The following is an 18,344-nucleotide window of genomic DNA, read 5'->3' on the forward strand; positions in this document are numbered from 1 at the left end:
TGGAAACCCCAAATAAAATCCACCATCTTACAGAGAACTGTTCAATCTATCATGCCAAAATGGAAAGAGGAAGATACAACTACAAACCTGCCAAGACAGCTGAACTTATAGGTCTGGTAAAGAAAGCATTAGAAGCAGTTCTTCCAATGCTGGTGGTTCTGCAGAGAGCCAAGGCTCAGGTGACAGGATTTATCGACAAGGCAGCTGATAATGGTGCACTCATCAAATTTAGGCTTTATGAAGGATTGTCTACAAGAAAGCCATTACTGAAAGAAAGCCAGAACTTCTGTTTGAGGTTTGCTACAAGCCTTAAGAGACACAGGAAACATGTGGAAGAAGGTAATCTGCCCAGATTAGAAAATACTGTATGTATAACCTACATGCAAAATGTTATATGTGGTGGAACACCAACCATAGAAGCTTCTCCAAACTAATGTGGAGAGATATGTAGGTAAATGCAGGACCATTGTAAAAGATTATCTTTTAGATTCTGCAAATACCTCGATAGATGTTCACCTTCCAGGAGGAATACAACCTCAAACACAGCCAGAACTACAACTGAACAGGTTAAATCAGAACATATTGCGTTAGATTGCTCCTCTCTACGCCCACACCTGATCAAAGTGACTTAAATTGATGGCTTAGCAAACAGACTGTTTAAATGTTCAAAGTTTCTGGACTAGTTAGAAAACCATGGATCACTTTCTTTCTGTGCTGATCTGTCACATAAAATACAATGTAGTCTGCGGTTTTGCTTCATAAAATGTGAAATAGTTAAACACTTTAAACGCTTTAGCAAGGGACTGTTAGACTGTGGTTGTGTTACAGCACAGGATCTACATGCGGGAAATTGCTCAGTCTTGTGTAATTTGGGGTTTTAGTTACAACAAAAGCAACAGTAGCGGCCTCAAACTAAACAGAAACCCATCATGTTCTTTTCAGCAGTTCACTTTAGTGGTGGTCATTTCATTCTCCCTTGAGAAAGGGAAAATCATCGGTTTCATGTGCCTGGTATTTTGGCTGGTCATTTGATCTCCAGCATTGTAAAATGGAGAGCAGAAATATCTCATGTTTTATGACATTACAGTATATAAACATCAAATAAATCAGGGTATTTTATGCACTTTGGTATGAAGCGATTCTGTCAATACCTTGGTGAACGTTTCACCCAGGTCGGGTTAAGATGCAGCTGACTGCCTCCGCTGTGGCAATCACCTGCTGAAAAAGCTTTATTTGTACTCTTTAAATAGTAATTATTTTTTACCAGTTTCTTTTATGCACCATGTAGTCTTCTGCAATAGTTTTCAGCAGCAGATGTTTAATAATACGATGTACTGTTTTGATAACCCTTGAGTCTGCAAAAACTGTGCATGGTCAGGCTGATTCAGACTTCCGTGTCTCTTATTTCCCTTAGGCTTGAACCTGAGATTACTCATGTTTCATCATATTTGTCCCTTTTCATTCTTCTCCAAATTAGAGCCTGTGAAATGATGCATTTTTCTCAAAGAGCGCCCTTGTGCCAGGTGATGGCAGGAGTTTAATTTGAGGGTAATGACATTCTTTACCTGATGCTCTTGTTATTAATGAGCAGCACTGTAGGCCTCAGCAGGGTCTGCAGCTACTGCCGGTTATTTTAGAGTATTTTCAACAGCTACTCAGGCACAGGAGCAAAATTCACACTTTAAAACAGACTCATTAGACGCTGCAGTCGCTCGGTCTTAGATACAGTCACACAAAGCACATTTCAGTTTGAATTGCATATTTAAAAACACACTCAAGTACAAATTTCTTTCTAGTTTTAGTCATAACTGCTTGAATGAATCTCTGCCTAATCTTATTGTACAACCAAACCAGGTCTGTCTATTTGAAACACAGCTCCTCTGCTTACATGCAGTGCCCTGCAAAAGTATTGATAGCTCAACCACAAAACTCTCAGTTTTAACTGCACTTTATCTGGTAGTCATACACAAACACATAAGTAATTGTGCAGTGAAAGGAAAATGCCACATGGTTTTCAAAATTTTCCCAAATCTTAAAAGTGTGGGAGACATTTGCATTCAGCTGGTTTTACTTGCTTTCCCATAAAAAAAAACAACTCCTTTTTTTTTATTTATTTTGCTTCATTTGTCTCCTTACAATCAGATAAAGCAACAGTAGCGGCCTCAAACTAAACAGGAACCCATCATGTTCTTTTCAGCAGTTCACTTTAGTGGTGGTCATTTCATTCTCCCTTGAGAAAGTGAAAATCATTGGTTTTCACTTCCATTGTTCCTCTGTACAAACTCAATCAGATCAGCCTTCTTACAATTTTACATTAGCTTTAGGGGGTTTATGTAAAATCCTAGTTTATTGCTATAAGGTGACAAAATGTAACAAAAAGTCCTGAAGGTGTGAATACTTCTGCAAATTCCCAGTGATGTCTGCCAGTGTTCAGATCACTAGCTGAGAGTTTCTAACCTCTGCAGCAGCAGGTACCAGACTGAATAAACCAACAAGCTGTCAACCTGGAGGGGATCATTGGAGGGAATAAAGGTTATATCCCGCCCCTGGTACATTTATCCCTCTGAGGTCCCAGAGCAGTGGGTCCCCGTGCCTCCATTCTCCACTGTGTCATTAATACGAGTCGTCCCTGCAGAGCATGCAGTAGTGGCAGAGGGTTTAATCACAGCCAGGAGGCTGGAGAACAAGCCTCAGCAGCCCCCTAATCTCCTTTGTGGTTAGTCGCATTTGGTCAGGGGGGGCTTTGAACTTTACATCTGCTCATATCTGATACCTTCGAGGCGTTATTTGATTCCATATGTAAATGCAATAGGGACTGATGAATTACCTCATAAGAACCATTCTCCGAGATATATTATGTCTTTGTTTAGCCGTCACAATCAGATTTCCCTCGCACACAATTTGGCTTGATTAAAGTCCTTATTAAATCAAAATTGGATGCTGTATTGTGTTATCCAGATTGTGTTTTTATTAACTGATCTCTCGCTGTGATGCTCTGTCCTCAGGCTCGTGTGTCACACTGGGAGGTCCTTACATGACAGGACGGATTCTGTCCGCGTGGACGTGGATCAGAGCGGGACGGGGACGTCAAAGGAAAGCTTCGCCTACTTGGTGAGCATTCTCCAGCATCCGACTCTCCTGCTGGGTTTTTGCTCTCCCTTCTGTCTGTGACTTCCTCCATATTCTTCCTGCATGCTCTTTTGCTTCGCTCCCCACTGGGAAGGCCTTCCCAAGAGTGTCAGCTGAGTGTTAACAGATGTGTTTTATGGTTCAGAGGAATGTTGGTGTGTGGGAATCTTCAAACGTCCATCTGAACTGAAGCTAAAAGTAATAGTCATGTAGCTTTTTTTCTGCCAACAAAAACAAATATTGAGACTCCTGGAATGCCCCTTTTACTCTGAATTTATCAGTGGCTGAGGTAAACCGGGCCAGTGCTGTGGAAATTAACCTCATCCCACCCAACCTCTCATTGGAATAAGGACATTCAGCCTGTGGAAATACCCGTGTATGCTCTTTGTTTCTCTGTGTTCATAGACAAAGACTGTTTCATAATTCACAGAGTCGTTTCAGCAGCTTCTAAGGGCAGCTCTGTCCATGAGTCATACTGCAGAGAAATAACCCCAATCTGAAAACCCATCATGATACATAAAGATGAAAAAACTCTGAAACAGCAAGTTTAAAGGAGGGGACTACTGTGGGAACTCCTGTTAGGCATTTTTTTTTATCTCTAAGAAGCTCAATGAGAGCCAGGCTGAAGGGGAAGATGTAGGGGAAAAACTGTTTTGGAGACAGGATGTGTGTCTTTGCTGCATCTCCTTCCTCAAAATTTTAAACGGAAACATCTGCCTCCTTCCACCCACATTGACACAGCGAAGCACAATAGGTCTGCCCCATCCCTGCTCGCTGAGGAAGTGAATCCTGTCAGCAAGGATAAGAGGCATCCCTGCAGGCGAGGTTCATGGAGGGGATAGAAAGTTTCGAAAAAGCAGCAATGCTGATTCTGGTAGCTGCAGATTTCTATGAGGATAATTTGCCCTAGGACTCTTTCTATTAATATATACATATATGAACAAGTTTCAACGTATGTAGAGCTTTTGCCCTTTCCTTATGGTATTTCATTAATATTTTTTTCTAAGCCACAGTCCTATGCCAAGCACTCGTTTTCTTCTATTTTATTAGGGTTTTATGTGTTACACCAACACATAATTATGAAGTGGATGAAAAAGACTACATGTTTTCACATTCACTTTTTTTTTTACCAATATGAAACTGACTAGTGTATTTGTATTTACTCCCTGACTCAATACGTTGTAGCTGCATGTGTTTTAGTGCATCTCTTTACTAATTTTGTACATTTAGGAACAAAAATTTGTGCCCACATTCAAGTGTTTTGTGGCTAGCTTCCCTATCCCTAAGCTGAAACATTCCCACAGCACGATGCCATTGCCATGTTTCTATCTATTTAAACTGCATGTGTTCTAACAAGGGCTTCCTCCTTCTCACTCACCCATGAAGGACAAATATGTTGTTTTTTAGTCGATAGACTCTGCTGTACTCGCTGTTAATCTCTAAAGTTGTTATGGGCCTTTTGGCTGCTTCTCTGGCTAATGCTAACCTCCTTTGACCTGGTGGTGACAGCCTAGCAAATATACTACATGCTGTTGTATTTGGTTGCATGCTACAGTGAACAGTGATCCATGAGATGATCATATCTTAACTCTGGTTTAAACATCTCCCCAACTCTATCCCAATTACAATTTTTGAATTAATTGCAGAGTCTGTAATTAAGTGATCACAATTAATTGCAAAATTTTTATTCCAAAAACCCTTCCCACATATTAGACCATTTCTTACTGTTAAATGAATTAATTAATAGACATATGACCTCAACAACAAATATTTTTATTGTTTTTAATCATTTAGGTTATTCAGCCAACAGATTGGTCCAAAGTGCTTTTATACGCAGTTTTCAAGTGCTACAGGAATCCTCAGTGAGACAAGAAAACCGACTTTGTTGTCCACCAGTGTTTGAATGATGTTGTACGTCAGATTTATGGCCGTACCAGAAACCCAATAAAAAGGTTCCGGTTTAGGATTTTTGTATGTAAAAAATTAAAAATGCATTAACATTTTTAACACATTAAATTCCATGTAACTATTTAATTGAAATTAACGTGTTAAAGTCCCGTCACTAATACGGACATTATACATTAGTGTTCTCTTATTAATAACAGGGTGACTTCTGAAGACAGTTGATTGTGGCAGATTAATTTTGATGATCATGATAAATGATAGTACATTTATTTATTTCACATAGACATTTCACCAACAAAACATAATAAAAGTAAAACTTTCATATTTTCTAGATGTAAATGTAATACCCTATTACCAGATATATATTCAAATAAATTTAGTAAATGCACAAAACAATTTTCAAAAAATTGTTTTGTAAAAGATTTTCTAAAATAATTGTAATTTTCTCTTAGCAATTATGCACTACTTTGTGTATGTCTGTCACATAAAATTCCTACTAAGTACACTGCAGTTTGGAAAGTGAAGGAGTGTGAATACTTTTTCAGGGCAATGTGCAGCACAGAATGACTGTCCTACCATTTCTGGCCCCAAAGGGCTAATGGCTTCAGCTGCATAATAATGATCTGCTGCAACATGGGCTATCTTCACAGTTTTCTTAATTGTTATAGCCAGCAGCTGTCTCAGTCAATTTGCAAAACCCAGACACGTGAACCTCATAGAAAGAGAAGTGTTTTCATTTGTTTCAAAGCATTGTGTAGGAGAAATGTCTAAATGGGAAAAGCTGTCAAGTGTTCTGTTATCAATCTGATGTCTTTCCTGTCATTTGCTGAATCTTTGTTCTGAATGCAGGTCCCCAATGTGAAGTCCATATATCCAGAGAAAGGTTCTCGTGTTGGAGGAACCCGGGTGACAATCCGTGGAAAACATTTGGACATTGGCTCACAGGTTAGAGTAAAGGTCAACGGAACACAGGAGTGCACCATCACAGAGTGAGTACAACATTTTTATTTTTTATTTTTTTTTTACATTTTCATTCTCAGATTGTTTGTATATTTTAGAGATGTGACCCTGCTTTGCAAGTCTGCATGAATTCTGCCCATCACAATTACAAATCATTTGCATGGTTTCTTTTCCTTCCCACGTATTAATGGCTTTCCTTTTTAAACAGCGGATATTAAACGCATGAAGTGACAATTAAATATTCAGAGTGCATTGCTTTGCAAGTTCTGCATAACTTCTCACAAGATTAAATTCAGCACTTCTAGTTGTTGCCATAGCGCATACCAAAATAGCTCCACCGCTCCTATGAAAGTCTGCCAAGCAGCAAAAAACGTAACTCCAGCTGTAATCAGAAACAGTTTTTAGGATGGAACCTTTTTCTACACATCACAAGTTGTGGGTAACAGTGTTTACATTTTTTTATTTTATTTTATTTTTTCCCCCAGAAAAACGGATCAAACGATTAAATGCATCATGCCTCCAGCGTTGGAGGCAGATGCTGAGCTGGTGACAGTGTGTGTGGAGTTTGAGGACCATCCTTGTGAGGAAGCAAACATTAGCACCATGTACACCTATGAGCAAAACCCAACTATCAGCTCCATCCACCCAACGAAGAGCTTCCTCAGGTGAGTAAACTCCCAGAAGAATTGCAAGTGAATTCTAGGCAAATTCTTAGTGGCTGCGATGTAACAATTGCCGTGTGTTTGTGTCATAGTGGTGGCAGGACCATTACGGTTAAAGGTCATGGTTTTGACCTGGTTCAGAGTGTCACCATGAATGTCCTGGAAATTGGGCAAACAGTAAGCAATTTTTCAGCCATGCTACTTTGAATATAATTTATTATTTCATGAAAGGTTTTAACTTTTTTTTATTTTTTATCAGAACTGTAGCGTTCTCTCCTCCTCAACAATCACCTGTCTATCTCCGGAGTCCAGCCAGTCCCAGGAAACCTCAGTGCAGTTTGTCCTGAACGGGGTCCCATATACCGGAGACAGCCCTTCATCCTCTGATGACAGGCCCGGCGAGCCTCATAAAGAGCACTTCCAGCTGGGATACGTGGAGGACCCTCAGTTCTTCACCACCAACAAAGACAAGCAGATCAAACACCATTCAGGAGAGCCACTGACTCTCATCATCAATGTGAGTAACGAAGCTGATACAGAATGTGCATCCCTGCTGTGTTCAGGTGTCATTTATTTAATATTAACCAGATTTTATCACAATTATATTTCCTTTGTGTTTCCCATCATTTGTAGTAATTCAGGATTGATTTGGTGTATTTTAAGCAACTTTTAAATCAGATTTATGGGAATTAATCAGGAAATATTCAAATAAACTGACAATTTAAACTTTATTTAACCTCTGAACACTTTCTTCACTCATAATAAGAGACCTGTAGTGGTTTGGTTTCAGAAAATCAAATTGAACATGAGGGAATGCTGCTTCAGATACATCTGACAGGAGAAGCTGATGCAGCCGAATACAACACATCTTGAAATGGGAAATGGAGATATATTTGAGTCCATTTCAGGTCTTTACACATCAGTCATTGACGTTATATTTACATTGCTTTATTTTGTGTTGTTTTTAGCTACTAAGTAGGTGAAAAGAGAATTACTAGTAGGTCTGTCGAGCATGAAACTAAGAAAATCTGAGAAGTTTATGTAAACAGCTAAAATGACTTTAAGTTGGAGTATGCATGGTTATGCACTAATGTTTTTTTTGTTTGTTTTTTTAAACGTTAGGCTTTATTTTTTGGGATATTTCTTACTGAAAGAAAACTAAGATTGCAATTGGTTCAGAGACACTGAGAGAACCGTGGGAGCTTTCACATCACAATCATGTCTACTGTCTGCTGCAGGAACATTTTCACATGTATATTTTCATAACTCTGTTTAATTTTACTGTTAGATGAGTGACTAAACCCTGAAATATATGAGTGGCGCCCATTCTGTGACATTGTTTTGTGGCATGCGGGAGCTTGAAGCCACTTCCTGTCTGCCCTTCTCCCCTGCTCAGTGAACCAGACCCCTTATCAGACTGTGTGATGTTGGTTTGGGGCTAACCAAAGAAAATATGTTTCGTTAATGGGTTGAAAAAGATAAATCTTTAATGTGGACAGAATTTATTATTGTCTGATGTCCTGAACAATAGTTTTTAGTCCCAGTTACTATAGCTACAGTTAAGCCCAAAATTAATCATAACCTATCAGGTTTAGATTTTAGGCAACACTTTATTTGACGGGTTGTGAATAAGACAGTCATGACACCGACATAAACATGACATAACACCTGTCATGAACATGAGTAAGTCTTCATGAATATTTATGACTGTTGTCATAAGGTGTCATTCGGTAAATCATGACACTTTTAATACAAAGTTGACGTTATTCTAAATGTCTTCATTAGGACAACTTGACATTAACCAAGACATCATGATCTGACGTAAATTTGTTATGAAAGTAGTACTGATTAAACTCTAGCTTTCATAACATAAAGCTACATAATTTTTAAAGTTTAATCAGTAATACTTTTATAACAAATGTATGTCATGTTAAGTAGGTTTTCATCCAACCAAGAAGTAAGTTTGTGACAAAAAATAAAACTATCATCATTTGAAAGATAACAAAACAATGTGCAAGCCGTTTCTTTTTTTGGAAATAACATGATAATAATAGCATTTCATAAGCAACAATATGTCAACATTTTTTATACTCTTCTAAATCAATGAAATATTAACATTTTTTTAACATGACGGTGGTGAGAGTTTACTTGTTTTCCATCTTATCTTATCTTATTTTATCTTACCTTATTTTTTAATTGTTAATAATAACAATTTATTTATCACAATATATTTAACAAGCTAGGATTCTGCCAGTCAGTGTAGCAAGGAAATTCAAAAGCAACCTTAAACCTTTGAAAGGGTATATTATGCAGGTCAGGTTTTATAGTGTGACCTTATATTTTTTATGATTGTAGATGGATTATTTACATTCAATTGTCTTCCTTATTTAAATTTTTTTGTTAATGCAGAAGCAAAAACAACAACATAAGAGTTTCATTGACATCCAGTTGTCATCCTCAACTCTGTTACTCTGTTCTTAAGTTTTTATTTATCGTTCTGTCTGCAGATATGAATGAGTTATGGCAAGTGGCTACTTTATGACTTATGGATGATATGTTTTCTTGTGTTTATCATTAAGAAGAGATGGATAAAGGAAGCAAGCATCTGTGTAATCTAACATCTATAGCCAGCCAAGCAGGCTACAATTACTAAATAAATGTTCCCAGACCATTTAATTCACTTAAAATGTAAAGAATACATCATAAGAAACAATGCCTAACTATGTTAGTTTTATCATAAGCATATGGGATATCAATAATTATGGCTCCTGTAATTAGTTAAAAACAGTGGTTTCTTAACTAAATCAATGTTCTGAAGTTAAAGATTGGATTTTCTCATTTTTTTAGAGTCATTTATTTTTGAGACTCACACATCTTTATCCAGAATGTTAATAATCATTTAGGGCTCTGTAGTTTTGAGTAACGGTTTTGTCATTTTATATGAATAAATACTAACAAATGTCAACCTTATGGTGCGGGATAAAGAATCATTAAGGCATAATTCAAATTTTTGGTCAAAATGTGTTCCTATACAGATGGATTCAACGAGTCAGACAACTGGCACTGCTTTTCCCACAGTCAGAGAAAAGCTAGATATAATTAGACACATTCATTGCTTATCATTTTTGGTTAAATGGTCTCTTATGATGCCAAGCTGACTTTGTAACAAATATTCATAACAAATATTGTAATAACTAAAAGCCATAAACAAGTGATGGAATTTCCTTTCTTGTTTTTTGGATGCAAAATCATTACTTAACAAGACAAACTCGACAGTGTACATCAGACAGAGCTGAGTGTGTCCTTATTTATATTCACATAAACCAGAGGCACATAAAACACATCAAAGACCCTGTCCTCCTAAGCATGTTGATTTCTGTTGGAGGTGTGAGTGGGGTAAGGAGGGGCGCAGTGGCAGCTCAGTGGGAGGCCCCATGTTTGTGCGTTCTGGCTGATTTAAGCACCTGTCTGCTTGAATCCATCACGTTAAAGGGCTGCCGGCTGTGACACCGCGCGACACGCACACAGGAACAGCACAGACAAGGATGTCTGAACATGATGCCACCTCCTCTTTATGTGTTAGTGCGTGCTAGGAGGAGGTCGCTGCAGGAGTCGCTGTCTCTGCCTGCCTACATGAGCGACTTGTCTGTTGTTTCCTGCTTTATTTAGGAAAGGTGGATTCCAGTTGTGGTGGACTTGAGGGGAGGGGAGGCTGCAGACAGAATGTGTTTGTTTAATAGGAAGCTTGTTAGTCAGCCAGGACCAGAGGTAGGATTTGCTGTGCATCGTTCCTCAGAGTTTAGAAAACATTTATTGTAATCCAACTATGTTTTCTACAAAAATATTGTGAATTTTATATTTTAAAAAGTATTTCGACATATATGGATGATACTCTTTATTTGTGTGTGTGTGTGTTGGTTGTGACGAAGCACTTTTTGACAAAGGTTAAAGAGGCTGCATCCTGTAGGGACCCTCTGTGTGTAATCACAGAAAGGAAACCCTCTGGTGATAAAGACACACATACACACACACACCCTTCCTCACTTGGCCTAATTATATTGAAGGGATGTTGCTGTTTCAAACTAACAGGGGAATTTTTTTGTAGGTCTGGTCATCCTTCCAATAAGTAATCACAGTGTTGTTCATACTAGGTTAATTGCAGAGATCAAAGCATGTTTCAGTCATGTAATTATTGTGGGATTACATAAAGAATGAAAGGTCAATGATAAAATGCAGCTCTGCTGTTTCTGAGTTACAGCCTTGTGCGTGTTTGAAAACCTTTGGCCCACTTTGAGGATTGACCTTGTTGAAATATTAAAGGGCATTTTTCATCCTTTTTGCAACTTGTCCTTTGTACTTGTGTTGTGGGTTGTGGCTCGCAGTAGTTTGCATTTATGTCCAGGCCTGAATGCTTTTGATGTGTTGGTCCTTAAGGGAAAAGTTTAGTCTTGATTTACATCTCTCAGTCATGTGTAGATCAGTCTCAAGGATGTAGGCAGATTAATTTACATAAAGAAAATATGACACAAATAGAAAGTCATTAAGTTTCATTGTGCTTTCTTGTTCAATAACAATAAAGTAATTCTGATTCTGAGAGTTTCAGAGGTGCAAGCCATCCAGGCAAAAAATCTTTATTAACAGTGGTGTATTATGTAAAATCATTTTTCTAGAGCTTTATATAATGTAATGTTATTCCCTCATCAAAAACATACCTGGAGTGATGCTTTAATTCTTTCATAAAGGTTTGAGAAATCCTTTAGCCTCCTATGCAGCCACCATAAATGCTTCCTTCCACAAATCATAAACCCTCCCCCAACTCAGCTTATCCCGATTAGCGGCATTAGCAATTAGCAAACACCATCATCAACATCATAAAAACTACTTCTCAGTGAAATGGTGGTAAAAAAAATTGTACCGGATTAATAGAGGAATATTGCTGTGATGACTTCCTGAACAGCGAAATCAAATTTCTTCTAAGTTATGTCTCTTATATACCACATTTTTCTACTAAATGAAGGTGACGTAGTTACTTGATGGTGCTATAAAATGGCGCTATATGACTTGAAAATACATTATATATCTGTCCCCTTTAAAATTGAAATCTTGGGGTTGCAGTGATTTGAGCTTGTTCTGCAGCTGCAGAGACCTGGAGAGCTTACAGTCCTTGTTTCAACCATGCAGACAATCATATGCCTGACTATCATAGAGTTATAAGTGAAACCATCTGTCCAGCGACTGAAGCCACACTGATAGTGGGCTCATGAACAAGGACAGTAGCAGATCTCCAAACAAATTGACTGCTGAAAAAATTAATTCATGCTTTGCTGTAGTTCTCTTAATACGGTGACTCCAATCCGTCTGAAACTCTAAAGAATCAACCGTCGTAAGTTCAAAGGTCAAACCGGAGGCACATGTCAAGATGATGAAAAAAGACAGGGTGTGATGATAATGTTGGGTTTTCTGATCTAATCTAGACTGACAAGCTTGTGATGCTTAACCAGTCGGGCATTTTGCTGTTTGTCATATGTAGATGAAGGCAGAGCAGTAAAAGCTCAAAGAGAGAGGAAGATGAGAGTGGTCCCAGCGATTAATAGAAGATTCAGGACAGGGAACGTCTAACCTACAGTGTTTCCAGTATCTTATATTCCTGTCTAGATTCACGATTCTCTGCAGAACCCCTAAACCTACCAGGCCTCTTGTAGAAAATCTAAGCTTGTAAGACGACCACCCACAAAGGAAACTAGCGTATATGCAATGAACAAGTACAGCTGTAAAAAATTAGACCCAATAAAAACCTCCCTGCAGGCTTAAAATAACTGTCTGTAGAAGATGTTCTGAGTAGAAATCCATAAGATCCACAGAGACTTTATGGAATTCCCATTAAAGGAATAATTCAGTAATTTAATCTCATCCCTCCAGATCATTTTGGGATTTGCAGCAGACGCATAAACGTAAGATGAAGCTGTGGGGAAGGCTGATATATGCTCACTTTTAGACTAATGGACATGGTTGGATTGACTCTAGATGAGGCCCAACATTACAAATTTCCCTAAATGCTTCCTAATTAAAAATGTTACTGAACCCTGACTGGCAGACAAACATCCTTCACTTTCCAAGCCGACAGTGTGTAAAGCCCAAGGCAGCGGGGATGATGTCACCAGCAGTAGGAATAGTTTTTTTGTCAGACTGTAGAAAGCTCCCTGTGGGCACCCAGAAGACAAAGTGGAACTGTATGAAACGGTTGAGGTCTGCCACTCCACATGACTTGAAGTCACACGTAAAGTGTAAAATCAGAGATGGGTCCCTTTAATTAATGTAGCTCCCAGCAGTGAGAGGTGGTGTTGGATAGAAGTAGGACAGTAAGATTCAATGCTACAGACCTCTGTGAAGGTGCTGAGTGTTGTTCTGGACTCACCCAGACAACTTGCTATATACATTAGCATATAGCAAATGTATTCATACACCAGGAAATCTCTTACATTTTGATATGTCATAACCCCAGACTTCAGAGTGTTTTACTGAACCCTATCCTAATAGACCAACAGAAATAGAACATAATTGTGAAGTGAGAACATATACATTGCTTTGCAATTTTCTTTACATTTAAAAAAATCTACTCACCCCATTATTTAGCAGTGTGTCACTTAATCTGAACATTACATTCTTTGTAAAACCACCTTTTTGTGCAATTCCATTTGCAAGTCTTAATCTCAACCAGCTTCCACTGGTTGAGAAAAAATATTTTAGCTCCTTCCAATTAAGCTGAAGATCAGTCAGAGTGGATGGAGAGCATCTATGATGCTCAGTTATACTTTGCTGGTAGACATCGTCAATTACAAGTCAGCTGTGATTGTTCTCTTCACAGAACAGCTATATTTATACTGATAATTAAATCATACCTTGATTAATTCCCTTTTCCAAATGTGAAGGAAAAATTTTGTTTTAAATGTACTTTATCTCAAAGGTAAATTAAACAACTCATATCATCCAAGTATCTTCAAACAGTCATTGTGGATGGTGATGATGTGGGCAGGTAGGATCTTCAGTGGCAGTGAGTTTTGCAACAAATCTAAAGGTATCTCTGACTAGAGACTGTTGCTGTAAGACTGTTTCTATCATGATATGCTAACAACTCAATATATAGGCAGTAAACACAGTAGTCCACAGTACTATCAGTAGTTCACAAGCACTGCCAATCCACCTCATTTGCTTTTGCTACGCCTCTTTAAGTCTCTGTCTGGCGGTATTGGCAGAAAATTGGTCAAGGAGAAACTGGAGTGGGGCTATAATTCTTGCACATTATGTTCAATGGAAAAGATGGTTTGAACTTCCTCCTTCTCGCTCTGCTTTTGAAGTCTCTTTTTCAACTCCTCTGGGACTTGGGGTCATAGTTCAGTTATTATTTGAGCTTTTGAGATGCTAATAAGTTGATCCCAGTTGTAAAACCAATGCCTTGTTGCCAAGGTTACACATCATAACTGTCCTAAATTTAAAAAAAAGAGCAAAAATGCTTCCAGTACCACAGGATCCAAAACCAGAGAGACCAATTGTCCAACGCCTCAACCAAAACAATTATGAACAAAAGTCTAGCAGAAGAGCAAACCAGGATGGGCTAAACAGAGTTGCTCCAACATGTTGCCACCATGAGTAAGGCAATTCTAAACAGAATCTATTGGATTTTATTTAGGGGAATTACATTCAAGGGGGCCGACTACAAATTACTACAAAACCATTTACTTCTTTCAGGCTTCATATTTATCTAAAACCTTGTGCATCTATTTTTTCTGCATCACAATCACGCTCTACTTTGTGCAGGTCTAACTCATAAAGTCTAACTTTGCAAACTGTAAAAAAAAAAAAAGAAAGTAATGTATTGCAATGCATGTATGTGCATGTGGGCTAAAGCTTCGCATCTTTATTACCTAGGCCTGTTCAAAGGGGAGACAACTCTTGGCACTGACCAGCTCATGTTTTTTTATATATGTTTTGCAGCAGAAAGTGCCGAGTGAGCTGGAGCTGGTGCCGGAGGAATACTCGGTGATGATTGGCTCCTATCCCTGTAATATCAGCTTCCATAATGACCAGCTGTTCCACTGCACCATCAATGGGCAGCTGAGGTCCAGCGAAAGTGAGCTTCCTGTCACCGTAAGTACAAACACCACAACCTCACCACGGTTTTCACACAGACCCTCGTCTCATCTCATCTTGAATATTATTGCTCAACAGACCCTGATAATTTCAGCTCCTCACCCATCTGTCATTTAGCATTTAAGCCAAATATTTAGTCAGAATCAGGACCATCTGTGATGTTAACTGAAACAGATTTAGTGTGCAGGAACCCATGCACTGCAAATAAGATGTCTGAGCCACCTCTAACATGTTTTATGAATGGTTTCAGGTTTCTAAGCATGACAATATAATATTAGCTGGGGTGCTGAGCCGTCACTTAGTGACAAAACATAACAATAAAACAGTGACACATTGTATTTATCAACTGATCTTTGTGTCCTTCAGTTCTTGTCACTCACATTGCTACACAATTATTCTGAGTCAGCGATGATCTCACTTTCCAGTGGGGCAGTTTTTTCTTCCAAGTTATTAAGTAAAACCATGAAGCACTTCTACACTTGTTTACGTATGTTGTTGTCCATTTTGATCTAGCAGAACAGCACTTTATTAGGAGGGACTCAGCTCATCCATATTCAAATGTGAGCTACACTACTAGTTTTTGATGAGGAAACTCTGAAGCATATGTTTTCAGCTGAGTTGTGCTCTGAGAGAAGTTTTCTCCACTTTTATACAAAAATAGAAATAAGAACCTCTTATTTCTCCTCCACCTCTTTCTTGTACCTGCAGCACTCTCAGGTGCGCGCCCACCTCTTCTGTCTATCAAGATCACTCAGAGTAAACAGGGGTAATTAGCAACAACATGAGCAGAGAGCAAGGGTCAGAGGAAATGTCATAACAGAAATGGGTGGGCTGCCTGCACCCATAGGAAGTGTTTGCATTTGACAAGGCTGTAAATATAGCCCTCGCATTTATTTTCCTTTGTGTCTGCAGATTTAAATAAATGCTCATATGCTTTGCTCAGGCAGAGTTTGTGGCCATCAGTGCTTTTTTTCACTTACTTTAAGAAGCAGATCTATTTTTGCATGCCTGTGTTGTGCTTGGCTCTGAAGTGCTGTAGCAGTAGACGTGAGGAAGCGATGTTTTTCTACCCGAAGCGAAACAGGAACATGGAACAATGGCATTTTCCCCTCCATTACACCGGGTCACAGTGGTGCAGCCTCTGGAAAAAGAAGGCCTTCTCCGGCTGCTCCGTGTAAATAAGCGCCTGAACTCGAAGAGGGATGGAGGAATATTGAAAGCAAGGCAACCCAATGAGCTTGTTTCCCCCACAGAGTTGTGTGTAGGAAGGATTTGGTTTGAGGATTGGAGGGTTTTTTATCTGAGTCTCTTTTTATGAAGTATGCTGGGATTGCAGATGAGGAGGGAACGAAGTGAGCTGAGACCACAGAGGACCCTGCTGACTAATCAGAAGGGAGAAGTGAAAGTTCGCTTCTTGCCACATCTGGGTTAGTTTGAACTGGGTGACTCTTCCAGCGCTGAGAGAGGGAACATTTTTCAAAACCTACAGCCTAATTTCTTTTTTGCATGTGTGCACCTGTCTCCATTGCAAAATGGATAGGCTTGTCTGTGTGTGCGCCAGCACCTGCGCCCCTATTGCGAAAAGTTTTAAATATGTTATTTAGAAAAGATGCTGTCCTTATTTTTTGCCAACTAAATATAAACTAACACTCTGAAATAAAGGTTTGGGGTGGAAACAAGACTAAAACTAACCCTTGTGAACTAACTTTAAAGATACTTTTCTACCTCACTAGTGTGACTAGTGAGGCATAACTTTGAGAAAGATTTCTTTATTTTGTCATTTTTATGGTTATAATTACCTTTGGACTGCGTATTGTTTTCCTACCACTTTCCAATCTTGCAGCACTTTGTGTCGATCTAACACATACAATATGAGCAAAAAGGTTGCAGCTGCAGTGTGGAAAGTAACTGAAAAGTTCAAGGGGGTGTGAATATTTTTACACAGCACTGTGGATTAAGAAAGTTGTCTTTCACAATCAGTTAAAAAATAATTACTTACTGGGCTTGCAGTTGGCTTTTAGAGGCTCCACTGTGCAGCTAAAAGGGGCAAAGGTTTCAGCAAAGCCTGGGAGAAGAGAGACTAAAAAAGACAGGAGCTTAAAGGGCTTGTTCGTGATTTAAGATTAACTGAGAAGCTGGAAAAAAGTATTTTCATATGTGAATCGGAACGTGCTATTCTGGTGCAGTCCTGGGATAAAAATATAATAAACGAGTCCTTTTAATGTTATTCCTCCTCATACCTGCTCTGTCTTCCTGAGCTTTTCTCTCTTCATCTTTGTATCTGTCTTTCAAATACACTTTACTGCCTGTATGTAATAGAGTAGAAATTTAACATAAGAAGAAAATAAAAGGTTACCATACCCCCAGCACATACCCAGGGACAGTAGCTAAAATTAACTCAGCTTGAAATGTTTATTCCTGCATTTCATTTTATTTACTCTACTGCAGCTGTATTTACTGCTGCTAACATCAGCAGCTCAGTTTAAGCCCGTATGAAGTGCTGCTACATTGCTTTTAACACCACTATGCAGCTTTTTTAGTTAGCTTTTGATGATTTCTATTAAGCAGCACCCTAAAAAATATATTTTAAAAAGCAATACCTACCTTTTTGAATGATTTTAATATAAAGAAGGGACTTATTAATCAAAGCATGAAATGTTACTTAAAGAACCTAATGATTACTACAGTAATTTAACAACCATTTTGTTGTAAATCTTATGTTACTTCACTACATGAAGAGTGAAAGACTTTCACCTGGAAAGTCTTCTACAGCCTGCAAATGTTATTTTGACACTTATGTGATTTTTGAACTTTGGTGAACAAGCTACTCAGTGCACAGAAATGTCAGAGGAAAATCTTGATTAATTTCAGAGGGAACTTTGCTGATTTCCTTGCTCTGAAAGCAGGTCACTGGCATCTTGGACTTAGGTGATAAAGATATAAAAATGTTACTCTAAGAAGTGTAATGTGAATAATTTGTCTCTATTCATAGACTAAAGACAAATTCAAGCAGCATCATCTGCTGCCAAGTTAGAGGTGGTATTTCTAAATGGAGAAAATATAAATAACTTATAAACAAATAAGTTTATGTAATTTTGTTAAGATTTACATGTTTTTTATTTTCACCAACATTATGATTTGAAATGGTTCTTCTACTTTGGTAAAAGTTTTTGAAGTTTTTGATGATATTTCACAACAGTAGCACAACATCAATTATTGTTTTTGAGTTTACTGCTTTCTCATTAAATAAAAAAGAAAAGTAGAAACTTCCTTATCCATAATCACCACATTATGCGTTCCATTTATTATCAAAAACAAAATTTTTATGCTCCCAACATTGAAAAAGAATCAAAAAGCCAGAAGCAAGACTTTAAAGAAGCAACATTGGATATTTCTTACCAACCAAACCTCACAATTCAATATGGTTGCCGTGCTTTTAGTTTCAACTTGTTTATTTCCACTTCTGCTGATTTAAATCTCTTGCATGTCCTTATGCTGTGTATCTTGTATCTTTAAACATGTTGCTATAGTGTGTCAATG

The 18,344-nt window shown here is 38.3% G+C and overlaps 1 protein-coding gene across 4 annotated transcripts in view; it reads left to right on the top strand.

Annotated features, from left to right (window-relative positions):
• Positions 1 to 18,344, top strand: part of plxnd1 (plexin D1) — a 98,602-nt gene that overhangs the window by 54,662 nt on the left and 25,596 nt on the right. For 2 of the 4 annotated variants that reach the window (XM_014471256.2, XM_023333697.1), the window contains exons 14-19: positions 3,006 to 3,111; positions 5,884 to 6,023; positions 6,480 to 6,659; positions 6,749 to 6,833; positions 6,916 to 7,173; positions 14,649 to 14,801. In XM_014471256.2, coding sequence (XP_014326742.1) covers positions 3,006 to 3,111; positions 5,884 to 6,023; positions 6,480 to 6,659; positions 6,749 to 6,833; positions 6,916 to 7,173; positions 14,649 to 14,801 — 922 coding nt within the window. The remainder of the gene's footprint in view (positions 1 to 3,005; positions 3,112 to 5,883; positions 6,024 to 6,479; positions 6,660 to 6,748; positions 6,834 to 6,915; positions 7,174 to 14,648; positions 14,802 to 18,344) is intronic. The other 2 variants (XM_023333694.1, XM_023333706.1) reach the window with 1 other exon arrangement.

This window comes from Xiphophorus maculatus, chromosome 1, assembly GCF_002775205.1.
Source record: "Xiphophorus maculatus strain JP 163 A chromosome 1, X_maculatus-5.0-male, whole genome shotgun sequence".
NCBI classification, from domain to species: domain Eukaryota; kingdom Metazoa; phylum Chordata; class Actinopteri; order Cyprinodontiformes; family Poeciliidae; genus Xiphophorus; species Xiphophorus maculatus.